We start from the raw sequence: 21,718 nt of genomic DNA, 5'->3' as shown, positions 1-21,718 counted from the left end.
GCCATCTACATGAACAAGCTGGTTAGAAGACAAAGAAATTAAGTCAAGAGGAGTTAAGGGATTAAATCCATAAACAATTTGAAATGGAGAGTGTTTTGTGGCTAAGTGAACTGAGCGGTTATAAGCAAACTCGATGTGAGGCAAACAACCCTCCCAAGTCTTTAAATTCTTTCAAATGATTGCTCTCAGTAAGGTTGATAACACTCGATTCACCACTTCGATTTGACCGTCTGTTTAGGGGTGGCACGTTGTAGAAAACAGTAGCTTAGTGCCAAGTCTTCCCTATAAGGTTCTCCAAAAATGGCTAAGGAACTTAGCACCTGGATCGAACACGATAGTTCTTGGTACGCCATGTAACGGAACTACTTCTCTGAAAAATAAATTTGCTACATTTACAGCATCGTCAGTTTTATGGCAAGCAATAAAATGAGCCATTTTCGAGAATCGATCAAAAATAACAAAGATTGAATCTTTTCCATTCCTAGTGCTAGGGAGTCCTAACACAAAATTCATGGATATATCAATCCAAGGTGCTTCGGGAATGAGCAGAGGTTTATACAAACCATAGGGTTTGATGAGGGACTTAGTCTTCCTACAAGCAATGCAACGTTCACAAAGCCTTTCCACACCACGCTTCATTTTTGGCTAGAAGAAATGCTCTTAAAGCATGGCTATGGTTTTGGTCACTCCAAAATGACCCATGAGACCTTTACTATGCGCCTCGTTCACTAAGATGTCTTAGACGGATCCTTGAGGTATACATAGCTTGCCTTCATGAAACAGGTATCCATCGTGCCTATAAAATTTCTCAAAGGCTCCCTTTTCACAAGCTTTAAACACTTCACCAAAATTAGCATCTGTTTTATATAATTCTTTAAGATATGCAAACCCAAGCGGTTTAGAATCTAAACTATTAAGTAACGCATACCTTCTCGATAATGCATCAGCTACTATGTTTCCTTTACCTTTCTTATATTGATCACATAGGGAAATGACTCAAGATACTCGACCCACTTAGCATGCCTTTTTTTCAGCTTATGTTGTCTCTTAAGATGCTTTAAAGCTTCGTGATTGGTGTGAATCACGAACTCTTTGGGCCACAAGTAGTGCTGCCAAGTTTCTAAGGCTCGAATCAAAGCATACATCTTCTTGTCATACGTTGGGTAGTTAAGGGTAGCGCCGCTGAGTTTCTCACTAAAGTAGGCAATAGGATGCCCATTTTGTGTTAACACCGCTCCGATTCCTATCGCTGAAGCATCACATTCTATCTTAAAAGTCTTGTTAAAGTCAGGTAAAGATAGCAAAGGAGCATTAGTTAAATGATCTTTAATCATCATGAAATCTTTTTCTTGTTCATCACCCCATTGAAAATTGGAGCTTTCTTAATTATCCCCGTCAAAGGAGCAGCCAATGTGTGAAATTAGTTACGAACCTTTTATAAAAACTAGCTAAGCCATGGAAACTCCTTACTTGACTAATTCTTGTCGGTCGTGGCCACTCTCGAATTGCTTTCACCTTGTCTTGATCAACTTTAAGACCTTCAGAACTAACAACAAAACCTAAGAAAACAACTTTGTTAGTACAGAACGAACACTTCTTAAGATTTGCAACCAAAGTTGCCTTATGTAACATTTCCAAAATAGATTTCAAGTGTTGCACATGTTCTTCCAATGATTTGCTATAGACTAAGATATCATTAAAGTAAACTACACAAAATTTACCAATAAAAGATCGAAGGATATGATTCATAAGTCGCATGAAAATACTCGGTGCATTAGTTAGGCCGAAAGGCATAACCAACCATTTGTACAAATCATGTTTGGTTTTAAATGTTGTCTCCCATTCATCTCCCTCTCTCATCCGAATATGATGATAGCCACTTTTGAGGTCTATCTTGGAGAATATCTGAGCTCTACTTAGCTCTTTCAACATGTCATCCAAATGCAGAATAGGATGCTGGTATTTAATAGCAATCTTGTTAATGGCTCGGCAGTCCACACATATGTGCCACGAACCATCTTTTTTGGGCACCAAAAGTATGGGAACAACACAAGGACTTAGACTCTCTCGCACATAGCCCTTTTCTAGCAACTCGAACACTTGCCTTTGAAGCTCCTTAGTCTCTTCGGGATTACTTCCGTAGGCAGGTCTATTTGGAATGGCAGCTCCAAGCACAAAGTCTATTTGATGCTCAATTCCTCGTATTGGTGGCAAACCACTTGGTATCTCTTCTAAGAATACATCGTTGAATTCCTGTAACAAAGACATAATAGAAGAAGGCAGGGTATCATTTAGCTCGTTAGTGCCCATTAGGCTTTCTTTGTACATAAGTACAAATATGGGCTGTTTCAACAAGAAAGATTTTCAAATCTCATTTTCTCTCGCATAGAAATTCCACTTTCCAGATTCATTATCTCTTTTTCTTTCTCTTTCTTCTTGCATTTGCATTTCAATCTCTTTTTTCTCACTCATTTTCAATTCTTTTTTTCCTTTCTTTTTTTTTCTGACTTCTTTTCTTTTTCTTTTTCACATTTTTTCTCTTGTTCATTTTCGTTTGATTTTTCAACAGATGCTTTCAACCTAAGTTGGTCTTCATACACTTGCTTCGGTGTAAGGGGTGCTAAAGTTACATTCTTCCCTAGGTGCTTAAACATATACCAATTGGTATAACCATCATGAATAACCCTTCGATCGAATTGCCATGGTCTTTCCAATAGTAGATGACCGACGTGCATTGGCACCACATGGCACACAACCTCGTCGTTGTACTTGCCAATGGAGAAGGTGGTGACAACTTGCTTCGTTACTTTGAGTTCCTCTCCGTCATTGAGCATTTCAATTTGTAGGGATGCTGATGCTTGGTAGTGGTTAAACCAAGTTTTTCCACCATCATAGTGCTGGCCACATTCGTTCAGCTTCCACTGTCAATGATGATGCTACAAACTTTGCCTTGGACATGGCAACGGGTGTGAAATATATTTTCACGTTGCTGCTTGTTCTCCACACTTTGGAGGTTTAAACTCCTCTTGATGACCAAGACTTCGCCATCAATAGCATATTACAAGTCTTCTTCAGCATCGGTTGGCTCATTGGTTACTTCTTCTTGTTCTCCGTCGGACTCGATCTCTCCATCGTCCCTAATGAACATGGCACTTCAGTTGGGACATTGACTAGCTATGTGACCTCTCCCAAGGCATCTAAAACACTTGATGTCTCGAGTTCAACTAGGGGCAGCCTCCATCTTCCCTTTGCTTGATTCACCACTTGGCTTGTTAAGCTTTGTGGCTCCAACAGGTTCTTTAGATCGGTTTGGGGCATCCTTTTTGCTAACTCCTTGTCCCTATTTTGTAGTAGAAGTGGCATTAGAAAAGGCTCATGTGGCGCCCTTTCGCTTTAATTGTTTCTCCACCTTGATTGCCATATGGACCATGTCAATGATTTCGACATAGTGTTGCAACTCCACCACATTGGTGATATCACGGTTGAGTCTAGCAAGAAACCTTGCCATAGTAGCCTCTTGATCTTCCTCCACATCGGCTCGAATCATGGCTACCTCCATCTCTTTGTAGTAGTCTTCTACACTCCGGTTACCTTGGGTAAGGTTTTGCAACTTTTGATACAGCTCACGGTGATAATAAGTTGGGATGAACCGCTTTCTCATGATGGACTTCATTTCAGCCCAAGTTGATACCGGACGTTCACCGTTCCTCTGTCGGCTCATGCTGAGTTGATCTCATTAAATAATACCGTAATTAGAGAACTCTATTGCTGTGAGCTTGACCTTCTTTCCTTCAGAATAATTGTGGCATTCGAACACAAGTTTGATATTCTTCTCCCACTCCAAATATGCCTCGAGATCAGTTTTTCCTTGGAGTGGTAGAATGACCATCTTGATGTTCTTAAGGTCATCATCTACGCATTCTGGCACCCTTGGCCCTTGATTCCATTGGCCTCGACGTCTTTCACTTCGGTTGGAGGCTTGGTCACTCTCCACGTTACTTGGTTCATAAAGATCATTTTGATGTTGCCACAGTCGGCCTTGTTCTCTCCTTGGGTTTAGAGGAGTACGTTTCCGTTGATTTCTTTCTTCGAGTTGATCCATCCATTCTAGAAATGGCTTTAGTTGCTGTTATAGCAAATGGGTCATCTCTCGAAGAAATGCTTGGTATGCCAAGTCGGGCACACCTCCACCAGCTATATTTCTCACAGCATGCATACCACTACCATCAGCAGAATGTGATGCGCCTCCACCAGCGGCATTCCTTACAGGACTATGCGACATAATTCTTTTTAATCCTCATTACAAACCTCACCAAATCTCTCAAAAAGAAATAAAATTAAGTACTCCTCTCATGTTTACACTCGAGATTGGCTTTTATCTCTTTGATAGTCTCACCTCTCTTGCCTTTTACCTCTCTTGTTCGTTTCTTGAAGTTCTTTGGAACTACTTTAGACTTAGCAGCAAGTCTATGTAGAGTTGACTTCAAAATAGGTGTAATGGATGGGATATGACATTGGGTACAGGTAGGCTTGAAAGAAAAATGGTTTTAATGAGAGTGTGGTAGAAAAATGATTTTGGAATTTTTTTTTGAATTTGGGACAAATAACACTTTTCAAGCTAGCTTTTCTTTTGTTTGATCTTGCACAAAACCAAAACTCCCTTTTTGTACCTTCACGTTTGATTTTGTATGTAACATATTTTTCTAACTCGAATTTTTTTAATCGATTCTTTTTTTCTTTTCTTAACCTCGAGAGTAATTAAATGATGATACTTACTTAATTTTAACCAGCTCTGATACCAAATGATGCGATCTCGTATTTGATGGTTGAATCGAGTCACTTGTTTCCCGATCGTAAAATTAAGTAGCAAATAGTTCGTTTAACAAGTGGGTTGTTTTTCAAAGATAGCTAAGTTTAAACAAAGAAAATAAAAACGGATGATAAGTTAATATAGTGGATGGCTTGATGGATATTGGACTTAACATCGAAAGAATGGACCACTATTAAGAAATAGAGACCCAATTCTTAAGGTGCTATCAAGGTGATTGATGGATGAAGGATAGGACCGTGACCTTCTATCTATCAATGATAGGAACCAATTGGTATAAGGGCGAACTCTACACTCGTTGGAGTGATAAGTTCAAAAGAAACAGATTGACGCCACTAGCAAGCTAGATAAGTAAATTTGAGTCACAAAGAACTAAGAGAGTTGAACAACTCACAAAGATGCAAAAATTCATTCAAAGATCAAAATTCCTCAAAACAAGTTACAAGCAAACTATTTATAGGTTGCTAAGTACTAGCCGAATAGATACAAGATAATTACAACTAAAGAAAGATAGAGTTCAATTTAATTCAGCTGATTAATTCTTGAAGAGCTTAATTAATCAGCTTTGACAATTGGAGTTCCCAAACAGCCATTGAAGTGGACTTAATAGTTGAGCTGAATGAATCAATAAATTGATAGGTTAATGATGTTTAAGTGCCCTACTAAATGCTTCCTTGGTTCATCGAATGAATAAGCAATTGAGGATTGTTTTCTATAGCATCCAAATAGTCTTTGGTGTGAACACGTGGACTTGGATGGTCTTTTGGGTGTGAACACCAAGAAGTGAATGGTTCAATAATATGGATAAAGGTAGTTGGCTGTTCAGATCAAATGAAGTTGAATTGATTAGATATCTTTTCATGAAAGGTCACTTGAAAGAGTGTGTCCAGTAGCTCCAAAATGCATGAATAATCGGGTGCATGTTTCTTTATAAATGAGCTTCAATGAATCTAGAACAATGCATGAATGTCCAGCCGCCCAATTGAATAACCTGTAAAACAAAATAAAGACTCAATTAACACAAATTTAATGTGTAATAAGCTAAGGCACAATAAGTTGTCTGACTTAAAACATGTATTGATGCTGTACGAACTAGAGCATAGTTAATAGACATAAATAAAATTAAAATACTCTGCAATGATGTACAAAATAGAACATAATTAATAATGATTAAAATAACTAAAAGAGTCAAATCTTATTCAAGCAGCTAAATTAGCTAGCCAAGATTGAAATCGGTTTGAAGCAGGTTGTATGAATCACAAGTCGAACACTCCTAAGCTCGATCGATTAATCCAGTCAAGGCTTCACCCCAAACTTGATCTGCGAGGATCGAGATAGCCTCTTTGAATCTCTTGGCTCGGGCACAAGTGATTGGTCCCGTTGGCAACTCGATTGGTTCGCACGCTGAATTGGTAAAGTCCTTGGACGAGATCGTATCAGTAAGTGTTGAGGTGAGTATTTGACACTTTGATATTGAATTGAATTAAAGTTGATTGAAATGGATTGAATTGGTATATATATTATGAATGTATTGATTATTTGAAATTAAATGAATATTCATGTATATATGTGATTATATGAAAAATTTATATTGGATATTGGTTGTTTTTGAAATGTGAAATTAAACCCTATTAACTGTATCGGGCTGAATCGGATATAGATGGCATGCCATAGGATAGAAAGAGTTCAGGGATTTCTTCGACTTCGAGTCGATGAGGCACTGGGTGCCAATTTACTTTAGTTTAACCGATGAGGCACTGTGTGTCAAATTTATATAGCGTTAGGCGCAATTGCTACTTCGAATTTATCTGATGAAGCATTGGGTGTCAAACTGGTGTGTTGGTTGGATCCATGTATCCGTCCGAGTTCGAGTTGTGTTAATAGGGGTAATTAAATAAAACGGTACTATGAATGATATTGTATGTGAATTGAAAATAGGATAGTGATTTGAAACATGAAAATGAGATACATGAGTTATGTACTCATGAAATGAATAATGTTATTGTTTAAATGATATGTGAATCAAATTGTGAAAAGCTATTATATAGCAAGTGATGAGAATTGAGTTTGGTATGAAATGATGTATTGATGAATTGTGTATTGAATGGTTAATACCATTGTATGAATAAATGTGGTTTGATATGTGAATAATTATTATATAGAAATTGTGTGAATTGGGATATTGTTTAACAAATGAAATATGATAGTCATGATACTAGACATTAATATGTGCTTATAATTTAATTGTGCATATGATATTAACTTGTCTTTAATATTTGGATTATAGAAATACCACTAAGTTTTACTCAGCATACGGTTTTTTTTCCATAAGCAGGTTAAGTACTTAACTTTTGATAGCTAATTCAGCATTCAACAACGATCCCGAACTCGGATGTGGTGATGTTTATCTTTTGTGTCGGCATGTACCTAGGATGTCTAAATGATAATTATTTTGTGGATGGATTGTAAATAAGGTTATAAGTGTAATGTTGGTTTGGTATATACATATAAACATATGTTTGTATTTGAAGCCATATTATGGCATGGTAAATTGAACCAAATCTAGATAGGTGCATGTGAATTTAAGTTGATGTTTAAGTGCTCATGAACTAAGAAAAATGGATTGAATTTGGTATGTTTATAATTTGGATTTGAGTGATGCTTTGATGATATGAATTGAGGATATAATTATGGTACCAATGAAGGTACATTGGTTAGGCACCTAGGATGATTGTTTTGACATGTTCTGATTGTATTTGATCGTGTTTTGAACTGATTAAATGAATGGTTTTTGAATTGTTTAATGTCCAAGTTTGCAGGGAATGGTAAATTATTGTTTAAGACACCTTTTAGGTCCACACAACTACCACACGGGCGTGCGAGGCCATTTCAAAGGGTACACAGCCTGACACTTGGATGTGTGGCTTGGCAGTGTGACCCAGTTAGAAAGTTACACGGGCACAGACATGGGCTGGGATACGGTCGTGTGTCCCTACTTCGAATGGCCACACTGCCATACACACCAGCGTGGGACTTGGTCGTTTAAGTCACATGACCTGACCACACGGCCGTGTGAACCTTGTAGCTAAAAATTTTCTAACTTTTTAAAAAAATTTCAAATGTTCCCGATTTACTCTCAAATCGTTTCTAAAGTGTTTCAAACTCTCAAAGGCTTAATAAGGGACTCTATGCATGTTAATGATGTATCATATTATTATTTTTGAAATGTTTGAAATGAATGATTAGATTACAATTACTCGGTAATGCTCTAAAACCCTATTCTGGTGACGGATACAGGTTAGGAGTGTTACATGCATAATTGTTCATCACATACAACAATTATACGAAAGTAGAAGTACACATATTCAATTACACAGACTCAGTATCAGATTAACTCAGATTCTATCATTAGGTAGTGTTCCAATTTCATAAATCACATCATTTTAACGCTTAAACAAGTCATAAAATTAACATTATAGTTACAAACACTCACACGATTCTAAGCCAAAACAGAGACCCAAACACAAATAAAGAGGCCACAACAAATGTTGGGAGACATAAGAATTGAAACGGGTCAATTTATGACACAAAGTGAAAATCTGCGAAACAGGGCCACACGGTCGTGTGCCCCAACCGCGTGGAAGTGTCTAGGCCATGTAAAGGGGTCACACGCCCGTATGACCTAGTTATATGGCCGTGTAAGTAGCTCGTGTAACTCACTGTCCAAAATTGTTAAAATAAAGTGCAGAGCAGACGCGGTCGTGTGGAAATCTCACACGCCAGTGTGGCTAAGGGACATGGCCGTGTGTCTAAGGCACTCGCTCATGCGAAGATCGACAAAATCCCTAAATTACATCCACACGGACATGTGGCACCAAAAATTACCCAAAACCCTAATTTTCCAATTGCACACGGCCATGTGGACAGTTTGTGTGTGGCACATGCCCGTGTGGCTACCCATGTGGTCACCAAACTAGACCGAAATAGGCTACAAATCAACAATTTCTATCGAAATGGTCCCCAACCCTTGGTAACTCGGAAACATACAAAAATATATAGATTTTCATGCAATTCAACAACAATATAGTACATTGATTAATCAATTTCCAAAACATACAGAAACTGCCGATTTCTACATAATCTAATCAACAATTCCATAACAAGATTGAAGAGTTTCTGAACACACAATTGATTTGTGATATAACGCACCCAAAAATCAACCAACGCATGACAATAACCTTAATTTGAACCTCAAAACAATACACACACAAAACCCATTAGAACATAACATTTGCAATATTAATTTAGTCGAAAATAACATTAATCTATAACTCAAAATACCCTTACCCGGAAAATTTTGTCGACGATAGTGTAAAAAAAATTAGCGAATAAAAATAAACAGAAATTTTAGAAACAAAAACAAGAATTTTACAAGAAAAAGAAAAAGAACAATCGTGAGAGAAGAGAGGAAAAGAAACGAACATGAGAGAGGAAGAACGTGCCAAAAATTGGGATATTTTCTCTCTTCAAATTTAGAATAATAAATAAGAATTTATAACTTAAAAATAAAACTAAAGTTAAAGTTAATTCCTCAAAACACACATAAGGATTTGAACCCGAGACCCAAGGGTAAACTAAAACACCCACTACCACTAAACCAGTAGGCTCCTTTTGACATTAAAATGCGACTACAAACCCAATTACTCAACCTACTCACTGACCTTGAACACATACCTTAAAACTGCTAACCCCAAATTTTAGGGTGTTATAGTGACTCTCTGTAATTTAGCTCTCTAGCTCACCTACACATTGAAGAGCAACACAACTTAAGTATCATTCATCACCTAAAAAGTAAAATGACATTAAAATGCTAAAATTAACATAAAAATGCAACTACACCATATACAACTTATTAAATGATTAAGCACAAAAGTGACTTGAGTTTACTCGAAAGTGAGCTAGGATAAGCATGAAGAAGCTTTTATTTCATATACCAATTTACCATTACCATAATTCCCCTACGCTTACATTTTTGCTTGCCCTCAAGAAAAACCAAACTTAAAACTTACAAACAACAAACAAAAAAAGCTTCCCTATTATACAATCATATATATTATTATGCATTAGTTAAATATAATCAATTCAATCAATTTCATTCACATATAAAAATGAGAATTGCAAAAGCTCATAACTGCCAATCATGAAACAATGTTAGTTTAAATGGTTAATAAGGCTCAAGACAATGGATGGTCAAGCAAATACATACAATGTTCATTAACTTCCATCCAAATTAATCAATGAGATTCATGCTTAAGCTATCATGCTAAAATCAAATTTTCAATAGTTCACCTCTGTCTCTAACTTCAATCCAAGTTTTTGAGACATGTCAAGGTCACTAATAACTCTTGAAAAGAGTTATATTTCATGCCTTTAGACCTAGCTAATTGCTTGTACTTAGGTAAATTTAGTTACTTTTTAGGACATTTCATTCGAATTTTCATCATGTCCTTAGGAGCTTGAACTGTGTTTAAATATTATTATTTGTTACTTTTAATTGCATGTGGAAGGGTTGTGTTTGGCGATTTTACAGGAACAGATTGAGGAACAAGAAATAAAGGAGTGAAGGTTTTCTGAGGCAAAAGGTTGGACATTTTGTCAGCACAAATATCGTGGCAATTCCAGGAAGATCGAGTTAAAACTTAACGCATACAAGTTTCAGCCCAATTGTACCTGTACCAGAAAAATCTTTTTAAAAAGAGGAGAAAATAATCTTGGGTTGTTAGATTTACCCTAGGGAAAACGCCTATAAAATCCAAAGGAGGAAACTTAAAGAGGAATGAACAAAAGGGAAAGATCCTTAGGCAGAAAATAGAGGGTAGCGACTAAGTAGAGACGGAAAAAGGAATATGAAAGTAGTCTCTCCTAGCCATCGCAGGACACTGTGCTGCTGGAGTGTGAACTAGACACGCGAAAGCTGTCTTCCCAAAGTCTTTTGTATTTCTTACTTTTTTCTGTTGTGAATTGAATGATGAAAATGGTGTTGGATGTTATTTTGGTTTTGAATTTTATGAGCCAACTCATGAGTTAAATCTCATAGGGTTGGGATTACTTGATGAAACATTTATTTTCTTTAATGGTTGAAGCATGGATTTGAATTAATTTATTATTTCATTCAATTGTTTTATTTTTAATTGTATGCGTGCAATCCCTAGACATAGATGATTGTTCAGCATGCCCATAAACTAAGTCTAATTCTGAAAAAGGTTGGATTAGTTGGATCGACATTGAATGATATGAGCAAGTACTCGACAGATACTTGCATTAGACTTTAGACATAAAGCAACGTTCATACAAAAGGAAAATAGTGCAGGGTACCATATTAAAGGCCCATAGACACAGGCAAGGTAACTTGAGGTTTTTGCTCTCGAAAGAAGCAGACCACTTTAAAACTCTTCTGAATAGTGGATGATTACGATTTTGTCAAGGCATTATTGACAGTAATGGTAGATTCTTTGTAATCCCAACCTTCCCAATCAACATCGTAATCCCTGAACTATTATCTTTGCCATTTCATTCATATTTATTTATTTGTTTATTTACATAATATTCTCGTAGTAATTCTCATAATTTCTATTACATTTCTACTTTCATTTTACCATAGAATTTCCAAGTATTCATTAATTCCACATATTGTTTACATCATTACTCCACTAATTGCCACTGCATATTTATCATTGACTTTGACATAGCATTAATTGCATTTTATTATAATAACTTGACCACTTTTGTGCCTTAATTCGATATTTATGGAAACCATATTCACTCAATACTTTATTACTTGATTCGACATGTATACTTGCACAATTTGCATATCATATTCACACGCGACAGTCACATAGGAAATACTTGAGATGTATCGTAAAGTCGAGGCAAATATCCTTTTACTTGATGCTATTAAACAAATACCTCAATATGTCAAATTTTTCAAAGAATTTACACCAACAAGAAAAAGCTAAGAGGTAATGAGAAAATAAGTGTGGGGAGAATCATTTGTCATTCTCCAAAAGAAATTACCTCATAAGTGCAAAGACCCAGGTATGTTCACAATCCCTCACACAATAGGTAAGGTGAAAATTAAGCTTGCCTTATGTGATCTATGAGTTTCAATAAATATCATGCCTTCATATATTTATTCATCTTTAAATGTTGGACCATTAAAACATGTGTGATAATTCAATTAGCTGCTAGATCTGTGCTTTATCCTGTAAGGGTCTTGGAAAATGTTTTGGTGTAAGTTAATAAGTTAGTCCTTCCCACCGATTTTTATGTACTAGATATGAAAAATGATTTTACTCATCATTCGGCACAAATTTTATTAAGAAGACCTTTTAAAAAAAATCTAAACTAAAATTGACATGCATGAAGGCATGAAGGTGAGGTAACTAAGTTCAATTGATTTTACTCATCATTCAACACAAATTTTATTAGGAAGACCTTTTCAAAAAAACATCTAAACTAAAATTGACATGCATGAAGGCATGATGGTGAGGTAACTAAGTTCAATATTTATGATGTCATTAGAAATCTGAGTGTTGTATATTGTGTTTTTTCTATAGACATTTTTAACCTATTTAATCTACTAATGTTGTCAATTTGAAAGTGCTTCATTGTTGAAATCTCTCTTAAAGGATCACAAAAATTTTTAGCATTACAAAAGAGATTGAAACCATCTAATTAGTGAAAACGAAAAATTTGCAAGATAGAAGCACCTTTCGATTTAATGCGATTACTTAGATAGATCCAAAAGAGCAACATCTCGTTAAAAATATTAAACAAAGACGCTTACAGAGAGGCACTCCATGGTTAAATAATATTTGTTTGTTTGTTTCATTGTATTGCATATATAATGCATCTCTAGGTTGCATGTGCATTAGCATTTTCATGTGCATTAACATTTTTTTTCTGCTTGAGGACATGCAAATAATTCATATATTTTAGACCCTTATTGATTTACTTTTCATTACTCTTCAAGTAAAATATTATGTTTTAGCTTCATTTACATGTGTAGTGTCACATTTTCATATATTAGCATTTTTATTCTAATTTTAAATGATTTAGTATTATTAATTAATTTGGTGTTTCAAGACTCTAATTAGGTGCATATGAACTTGGGATGCAAGTTTGAGAACAAATGGAAGTGAAACGAATGAACAAAAACGAGCAAAAAGCAAAGAATTAAAAGAAGAACGAGTAGGCCATGACTAAAAAATGTGGAGTCCCAGCCTTAGATTTGGAGTTGTGGCGCCAAATCTGGAGCCCCTGCACTGTCGCTTATGATCCCTAATGCCTCAATGCAAGATACGACGCCCCAGCACAATCAAGGACACTTGCAGTCGATGTTAGCTCGAACCCGAAGACGGGTGCATCCCAGTGTAAACAAGCCCCCCATTCCATGTTTGCTTGCATCCCAACGCCATAAGACTGCACCTCGAAGACCCTCCCAACTCAAATTTTTCTTTATTTTTGGTGGGGTGGACTGCTCGAACTCACGTTTTAAGGGTATTTTGATATTTTAAATTTTTATATTTGATGTTATACCCTATATTTGACTTGCACCAAAGTAACTCGATTTTACTAGAATGTGAGCTAAAATAAGCACAGAGAAGCCTTAATTGCATATGCCAATTTACCATGAATTCACTTATTTGGGTGTATTTTTTGCGAAGGAACTTAATTATTATTTTTTAAAAATTCAAGGTTTGATTGTACCCTTTAACCTTGTTTATATATATCATGAGAGTCTTTTTCTCAATAAAAGAAAAATTTTAAAAATATCTATGAATCAAATTCGTAATTAATCTGAATTAAATATTTAGGTTAAAACACCTCTGTAGTCCCTCTCAATTTAGATATTGATTAAATTGGTCCTTCTAAAAAAATGGAAGCAATTTAATCTCTGTCAATTTCGAAAATGAGTAACTGTGAACAATTAATGACAACGATTAATTTTTTCTGTTAGTTGTGCATTTGATTGATATAATAGCAAATTAAGTCATCAATGTTATATATTCTATCTATTTGGGCCTGATTCTAAAAGAATGTTTGAAAAATGTATACTTTTTTAAAAATCTAAAAATTCAAAAAGAAAATAGGTAAAAATTAGCTTCAATATATATAATAGAATGTGTAAACATTAGGAGTTAAATTTATTCTTATACCAATAAAATTATATGAAATTGACGGAAAAACATTAATATTATAATTAATTATCATTAAATATTCACTTTCGACATTGGTAGAGATTAAATCACTCTAATTTTTTGAAAGAGACAAATATTTAATATCAAATCGAATCGTAATTGAGTTAGAAAGAAAGGATATTAATGTTGGGTGGGTTTAGTGTTTGATATGTTATTCTTTTCTTTTCTTTCTTGGTGTAAATAAATATTTCCACTAATTTCTTTGTCTTACTCTCCTAATTATGAATTTGATATTAGCACTTGGGAATGTCATAGATTCAAAGAATCTTGTAGCTAAGCATGCCCAAGTTTTTGGTACACTTGAGCTGTACTTAATTCTTGTTTTGCCCATTTTTTCTTTAACAAATTGAAAATTCAATTGCCTTTGCTGATATTTTTTTTTTCAAAAGCAGATCCATTTAAACTTTTCTTTTTAGAAAAAGTTATCTTATGTTTGGTGAGCAATAATATATGAAAGAGGCCACTTAGATTCCATGAGTAATGGGATGCCATTAGCTTATCAGAGCAAACTAAAAAGAAAAGAAAAATTCCAAAGGTGGGAATGGTGAATTAATTTTGATTTCATGTGTATTTTTTTAACGGAATTTCATCAACATATCTTCCTCTCCATAATCTTAGCTTACCAAGACGAAAGTACATTTTAAATTATTCAAAACTTAGTGGCATTCATGTAAACAAATACCCAGTGTCATGCAATGTTATTATTTTCTTTTATTAGATTTTATCTTTTTCTTTTTCTATTAATGTCGACTCTTCTAAACTGATGCGTGATTTACCATAAAAATATTGTGGAAGTTTTTATATTAATAGTTAGATTGTATGTTACTTCATTTATTTAAAAAATAGATAAATTAATCATTGTCCATTATATCAAAAAATAAATTGGTCCATTTTTGTTAAAAATTCTATCCATTTCTACAATAAAAAACTGGCGTGGCTGACAAAATAATCAAATAATTACACGTGGCACGTGACATGTATCTCATTATGATATACAGGGACCAGTTTTTAACAGTAGGATTAGATGGAAATTTTAATAGAAAGACCAATTTACTCTTTGATCTAGTATATAGAGACTAACTTACACAATTTTTTAGTAGTGGGGGCAAAACGTAATCTGACTCTTAGTACAAAGGCCTCATTAATACTTTTACCATCATTAATTTATGGTGCATGTGATTGATTAATTGAATCAGGTTAATAATTATTCAAAAGACAATTAATTAAGGATTAAATAGTTAATTTTAAGTTAATCATGACATTGGTTTAATGGTAAAATTGTGTGTGTTTCAAGGTCCACGATTGAATCCTTGTAAAATTTTCACTATAACGTAATCGCTTATTTGTATAAATTAATTAATTTAAAGTTATTTGTTTTATTTCTCATGCCACATTTAACCTTGTTTAACTAACATGATCCACATAGGCATGTATTTCTAAATATTCATCCATACTAGATATGATCGTTTCACTAATAGAATGATTTGATTGATATGATATTAATAGTTTGAAAATAAAATTAAAATATTTTAAAATTTGAAAACTAATTTAAATTTAAGGTGATAGTTTAAGACGTTAACCCTTGCTTTTAGCATTTTATATAATTTAACACATGAGTGAAAAACATAGGTAATAAATATCTTTATTAAAATTTTATATAAAAAATAAGTTGATTAAACTTTTTATGAATTCTATATAAATATATAAAATAAAAATATTCGAGTTGCGTATTTTAATGCTTAACATAAGTATAGATATATAATATCTAATGTCACATTCTTTTAACTTTTGTTCCTCACTATTCATTGATTGTGTTGGTTGTTTTTTATTCTTTTGTCTGCTTTCAAGGAGTGGTGGAAGACCGGAAAGGTGCTGTACAAATACACAAAAGAGTAAATTTGAGTGTTCATTTGGGCCTATTTATTTATTGAAGAACTTAGGGTTTTGGAAGTTCAATTGATCCAGAAGGTCGGTTTGTTAGGTTCCTCAAATATCAATCTTTTCCCTGTTAGATCACATCATTTAAGTAAGTTTGTGGTCTACTAGGTTGGTGTTTGAGTTTTGTTGACCATGTGCTTGTATTTTTTATTCTTTGGTTAATATATGATGGCTATGTAGTTTTACTTGGTGGATGATTGTTACATGTAAGTTCGGGCCAATTAAGAGCTTGAGCTGACTCTGGTAACTTGCTTTTAAGAGCATAAATAAAATGTTAAGCTTGTTATCTTGTATTTTAGTTCATGATTCTGGTTACTAGTTGATCAAGTTGATTATTTGCCTTTCTTTTTTTACTTGGAGGAAGATTTAGTCTTTAGTCAATACTCTAAAAAGTCTAGATTCATATTTTAGTGGCTTTGGTTCCTTGTATTGGTTCTGGGAATGCAATAATGTTGATCCACAGTGAGGGAACATCTTGTTTATAACTTCGCTATTCTTTTAGCTGCATGATTTCTATTAACAGATTTTCTTTTTATGTATATAATTATGACCACTTCCAAGTATATATATACATATATATATATATATATAGCTTGCTTTCCTGTTCTCGAGTTGGTTTGTCCTACTGCTTCTGCTAATCCTACCATTGCTGGTTTTGCTTGGTAGTTCTGGGACGTCTGCCCCGATTTTGCTAATATGGAGGTGATTTTTGTTGCGTATTCTTGTCCAGGTATTTGTAACGCTGTATTTGTTTAACGAGCCATGGAGATTTGGTTGGTATTTTAGAAGACAAATCCCATGTAAGTTCTGTTCTACATTCATCTGCTGCAAAACACAATCAATAAGCTGTTTGTCTGTTCCATTTGCTTGACACAATATGAGCTCTCCATCAACTGAACTTACCAGAAGGATGACAATATACGAGCAACTAAACCAAATAAGCCGGTGGGGAGACTCATTCAATCGTGGTGATAGTCCAAATACAGGATCATCCACAATTGTAGAGGGGGATGTTAGGCTAGAGAACAAGGTGAAGCTGCATTCAGATTTTATTTCTAGCTTGGTTTCTTATGCTTTTTCGTCCAGTTGCAGGGGGTTTAACTATATTGTTCTGATTTAAATCATAGGCTGGATACATTTCTTGTGATCAAGTTGAACCTTCAAGAAGTGATCAAGAAACAAACAAGCCCATTGATAAGGTGATGATTTTGTAGCATCTGCTCTCAATATTTCTCCCCTGCACCTTCATTTAAGTAACTAATGATATCTATTGATCCACTATTATCCATAACTAGCCTTCATGTCATATGCACTAGTGTAAATTTGTGCTTTTTATAGTGTTATATTTTAAGTTCGGATATGAGCATTGTTTTATCTGCAATGCCAATATATGATAAATTCTCTTCCCAGGGTTGAAGCATCATAGACTATATATAGTAAAGTATTGAAAATCATTTAAGTCCTTTGTTCTTAATTAGAAAATGCTATTGTTATTGAGTTTCCAGCAACAGTGTAGTTCTTGTTCTGCAGCCATGGAAAATCGTTTTACATTCTAAACCTATTAGTACTTCTGGCCCTCCTACTTGTTTCAATTGTATTCATCTTTTATTTAAGTGCACAATAATCTGCGCAGACACAGAGACGTCTGGCACAAAATCGAGAAGCTGCTCGTAAAAGTCGTCTACGGAAAAAGGTAGATAGAAAATGTAGTCCATATACAATATTTGCTTGATGGTGGTGATTTCTTTGTTTAGATATGTACAAATATTTATGATTCAATTTCTATCTTATAGGCCTACGTTCAACAATTAGAATCAAGTCGTTTGAAACTAGCTCAACTGGAACAAGAGCTCGAAAGAACTAGGCAGCAGGTGAAGTGAAAACTCTCAAAGGCATTCATTTATTTTCCAAGAAAAAGCACATCTCTGTCAATCATGTTCACATATGTGGCATATCTAACCAATTATGCAATGCCTTAATGCAGGGTATATACATAAGCAGTCCATCAGATACTGGTTATTTTGGACTGTCTGGAACCGTAAACTCAGGTCGGTTCATCAGATTGGCTCACAGAGTATTTAGTCTCCCAACATCTTAATGCACTGCAAATATTTACTTTGTGATAAAAGAGATTTTGTCATCTTGTTTACATGCCATTTGCATAGTCTTCTCTTTTACTAGAAAATGATATTCAAAGGTCTTACAATGCAGAAAACATCAGTTAATGTATTTTCATGATTTTTCTTGAAACTAGACATATTTTTAACTTATTGCAATTATCAATCTTGCAATATCACATTTTTCTCATGCAAATATAAGGTACCTACATCTTGGTTTCTTCTTTAGATTAGCTTCATGTGAATATTGCAGGGATTACTGCATTTGAGATGGAATATGGACACTGGGTTGAGGTGCAAAATAAACAGACTTGTGAACTTAGAAGTGCACTCCAGGCACATATCACTGATATAGAGCTACAAATACTGGTAGAACATGGCTTGAATCACTATTGCAATCTGTTCCGTATGAAAGCTGATGCTGCAAAGGCAGATGTCTTTTATTTGAGCTCCGGCATTTGGAGAACTTCAGCTGAGCGTTTCTTCCATTGGATTGGAGGATTCCGACCGTCAGAGCTTTTAAATGTAATGCTTAGTCTCATATAACCTTTTTCTTTTAATTTCCTGAAAAGCTGCTAATGTGATTATTGGTTACTAGTTATGCTTATTGTCTGTCTTTTGTGGAATACTATTTTTGAGCATGCTTCATTGTTGAACAGTACTTAGCAACTTGCATTATCACATTGCTAACCATAACATATGCTACTTGGTCTTGAGTGAGTCGGATACAGGTATGTGTTTGAAAATGATAGTATTTTTTTTTCCTAAGTTTTCTTTGAATTTGGAGGATACTTGGAGGCAGGGGCGTATTTGGGGTGGGGGTGGCAGGGCCCCCTAATATGGAAAATTTTCCATTTAGGCCCTTTAAACTTTTTAAAATTTTAAATTAGTAAAGGTAAAATTACACTTTGACCCCCCAAAAATGATAAAAAATCGATTTAATCCTTTAAGAATTATAAAAATATAGGCTATTTAAATGGTAAAATTGCATCTTTACTATCATAAAAATTAAAATTTAATTTCGGCCTCCCTAAAAAAATTTTCTGGCTTCTCCCCTGCTTAAAAGGGCCATATCCTCGTACTCATTCAAATATGTGTTGGACATGAGTGTCAAATATGAGTATTTAAAGAAAAATTAAGAGTAAACATAGATTGTAACTGCATGAACAGGGATCTGTATGGTCCTGGCTGCTGAATAAGGTTAGGCCATACCAATGGTGTTTAACTGTCACTTGCAACTCAGATGTGACTGTCAGATATAGACCTGTGTCCACCGTAGGAATAGTAAAATTTTTCAAAGTTTTTCCTTGTATTTGGATCAGGGATTTAAATTGCGGTCGCGGCCGCGTTTTCGGTCGCATTGCGTTTATCGCGGTTGCGGACATAACGGATGCTATTGCGGTCATTGCGGGTATCGTGGTCGTGAATTTTTAAAAAAATTCACACAACTTATTGTAACATATAATAGCGGTTTCGGCAGTTGCGGTTTCGGACGGTGCCGCTACCGCTATATAACGGCCGTTATTTCGATAACGGACCGCTATTTGAATCACTGATTTGGATAATCGGAGGAAGCCATATTATACCCAATGTGTGGGACACAGGCATTAAGAAAGATGCAACTCAATTTCGTTACAAAGTTTTAATGTCATCAATTTCTTTAGATAAGCTTCACTTCATCATCTTGAGACCCTTTAGTCTGTTCCTGGAAATGCCCCACATATGAGCTGCCTATTGAGGTCAATAACTTGTTTTGAAGACCAACTACCGTAGTTCCAATGCATCAACGTATAAAAACCTTTTGTGTTCATGAATTTTTTGAAGAGTGGTTTGTGTTTGCATAGGTTGTGATGTCACACATTGAGCCCTTGACTGATCAACAACAGTTGGAGGTTTGTAACCTTAGACAATCTTCTCAGCAAGCTGAAGATGCTCTTTCCCAAGGAATAGATAAACTTCAGCAGAATTTCTCCTGCAGTGTAGCATCTGATTTGAGTTGGGGACACTACAGAGCTCAGATGGCTGTTGCAACTGATATAATAGAAGCCCTTGAGGGCTTTGTAAATCAGGTATCACGTTACAGACTTTGATTTGAATGTTGGATATGGATATGTCTCCGAAATGTACATTAGTTTTACTAAGTTATGCTTGTGTTGTTCCCCCAAAACAGGCCGATCACCTTCGGGAACAGACTTTGCTACAGATGGTTCGTATCCTAACAACACACCAAGCAGCTCGAGGTTTACTCGCCTTAGGGGATTACTTCAACCGTCTCCGAGCTCTCAGTTCACTCTGAGTTGCCCATCCACGTTAACCACCAATATATCTAGGCTGTAGGATCACCACAAATTTGCTCCTCAATTGGTAAGCAAATATATTTTGGAGGTCTTGTCATATGAACTTCAGTATATACTACATGATATATATATATGTGTGTGTGTGTGTGTGTGTGTGTGCGCTTATAATGTTTGAAAGAAAGAAAGAAACTTCTTGAGCACAAAACCTGTAAATATGAATCTTATATTGTCTGAAAGCTGGAGAATTATATTAGCAAGATGTGATTACCTTAATTTTGCCATTTTTTCCATACTGAAGTTAGTGAAACATGGAATTTAGCGTATCTGATTCATTAAAATTTAAGAACATGATACCATCAGAAATGAAGAGAAACAGGATTCTTTTTGTTCCATTAAAGGCCAAACATAGCCACAAAAAATAATCTGTTTGAGCCTTCTATGTTGTTTGTTGGGGCTGTTTGTAAACAGAAGCAATAAAATCAAAGAAAATGAATGGTAAAAATGACAAACTAGAATAAAAATGAATTTGAAGCTAATCCAAGATTTATATACAGAAATACCAACGTCACTGCAATTTGAAAGAAAAGCAGAGCTCAGCAAACATAACATCTGCATACCTTTTTTGTCACAAATTTTTTTTCGTTTGACTTCTGAGAAAACAAAATACCACAGCGCTTTTAAAAAAAAAGATTACCAACTTACGTTCTCGAAATGGAATTAACACTCTAAAAAAGTGACCTGAAAGCTATGAGTAGAACTGTAGAAAAAATATGAGTAGAAAGAACAGGTTAAGGGACGAAAACAAAAGCCTTACTACGAAGTTGCAGAAGATGGGGTCTGACTGTGAGAGTGGCAAAAACAAAGTTTTAATAATAACAATAATAATAAATAGAATATTTTGGTAATAAATAATAAAGGTTAAATTTTGCTATTAGTCTCTTAAGTTGTGAATTTGATCATTTTAGTTCTTATATTTTTAAAATTTTAAAATTTTAGTCCTGACTAAATGATAGATGTGGCATCTCCAAAATGTATCAGTTTGACATATGAGAGCAGACCTTTACCCTCCATCCATCAAGTCGTCTTCAGTTGTCCAACCTCCCAAATCAGCCAACCATTATAGAGCTACCCGCTGATAGAAGAGACATCCTCCCTTCAACTAGTCACTTGCTCACTGTGGTCTGATCACTCGCTTTTCAATGTGAATGTTTTTCCAAGTGTGAACACTCTCTTCAGGACCACGGGATCCATTTGTATGTAACAACCTCGTATTACTTA

The 21,718-nt window shown here is 34.9% G+C and overlaps 1 protein-coding gene across 1 annotated transcript; it reads left to right on the top strand.

The window, feature by feature from the left end:
• The first annotated feature begins 15,963 nt into the window (after positions 1-15,963).
• LOC105797202 (transcription factor TGA3) lies at positions 15,964-20,713 on the top strand. The gene is made up of 9 exons (XM_012627147.2): positions 15,964-16,114; positions 16,757-17,056; positions 17,154-17,225; positions 17,660-17,719; positions 17,820-17,897; positions 18,011-18,074; positions 18,397-18,668; positions 19,988-20,212; positions 20,314-20,713. Exons 2-9 carry the CDS (start codon positions 16,904-16,906, stop codon positions 20,437-20,439), a joined length of 1,050 nt encoding a protein of 349 aa, XP_012482601.1. The 5' UTR covers positions 15,964-16,114; positions 16,757-16,903; the 3' UTR covers positions 20,440-20,713.
• Positions 20,714-21,718: the final 1,005 nt, after the last annotated feature.

Source organism: Gossypium raimondii, chromosome 3 (assembly GCF_025698545.1).
Source record: "Gossypium raimondii isolate GPD5lz chromosome 3, ASM2569854v1, whole genome shotgun sequence".
Classification (NCBI taxonomy): domain Eukaryota; kingdom Viridiplantae; phylum Streptophyta; class Magnoliopsida; order Malvales; family Malvaceae; genus Gossypium; species Gossypium raimondii.
Note: the sequence above shows the minus strand (reverse complement) of the source record. Positions and strands in the feature narration are given on the sequence as shown.

Excerpts from the sequence above, each read along its gene's own strand:
- LOC105797202 (XM_012627147.2), top strand. The coding sequence starts at position 16,904 with ATGAGCTCTCCATCAACTGAACTTACCAGAAGGATGACAATATACGAG. Across the intron at positions 17,057-17,153 it reads ATGTTAGGCTAGAGAACAAG|GCTGGATACATTTCTTGTGA; the intron begins GTGAAGCTGCAT and ends TTTAAATCATAG. Across the intron at positions 18,075-18,396 it reads GTCTGGAACCGTAAACTCAG|GGATTACTGCATTTGAGATG; the intron begins GTCGGTTCATCA and ends TGAATATTGCAG.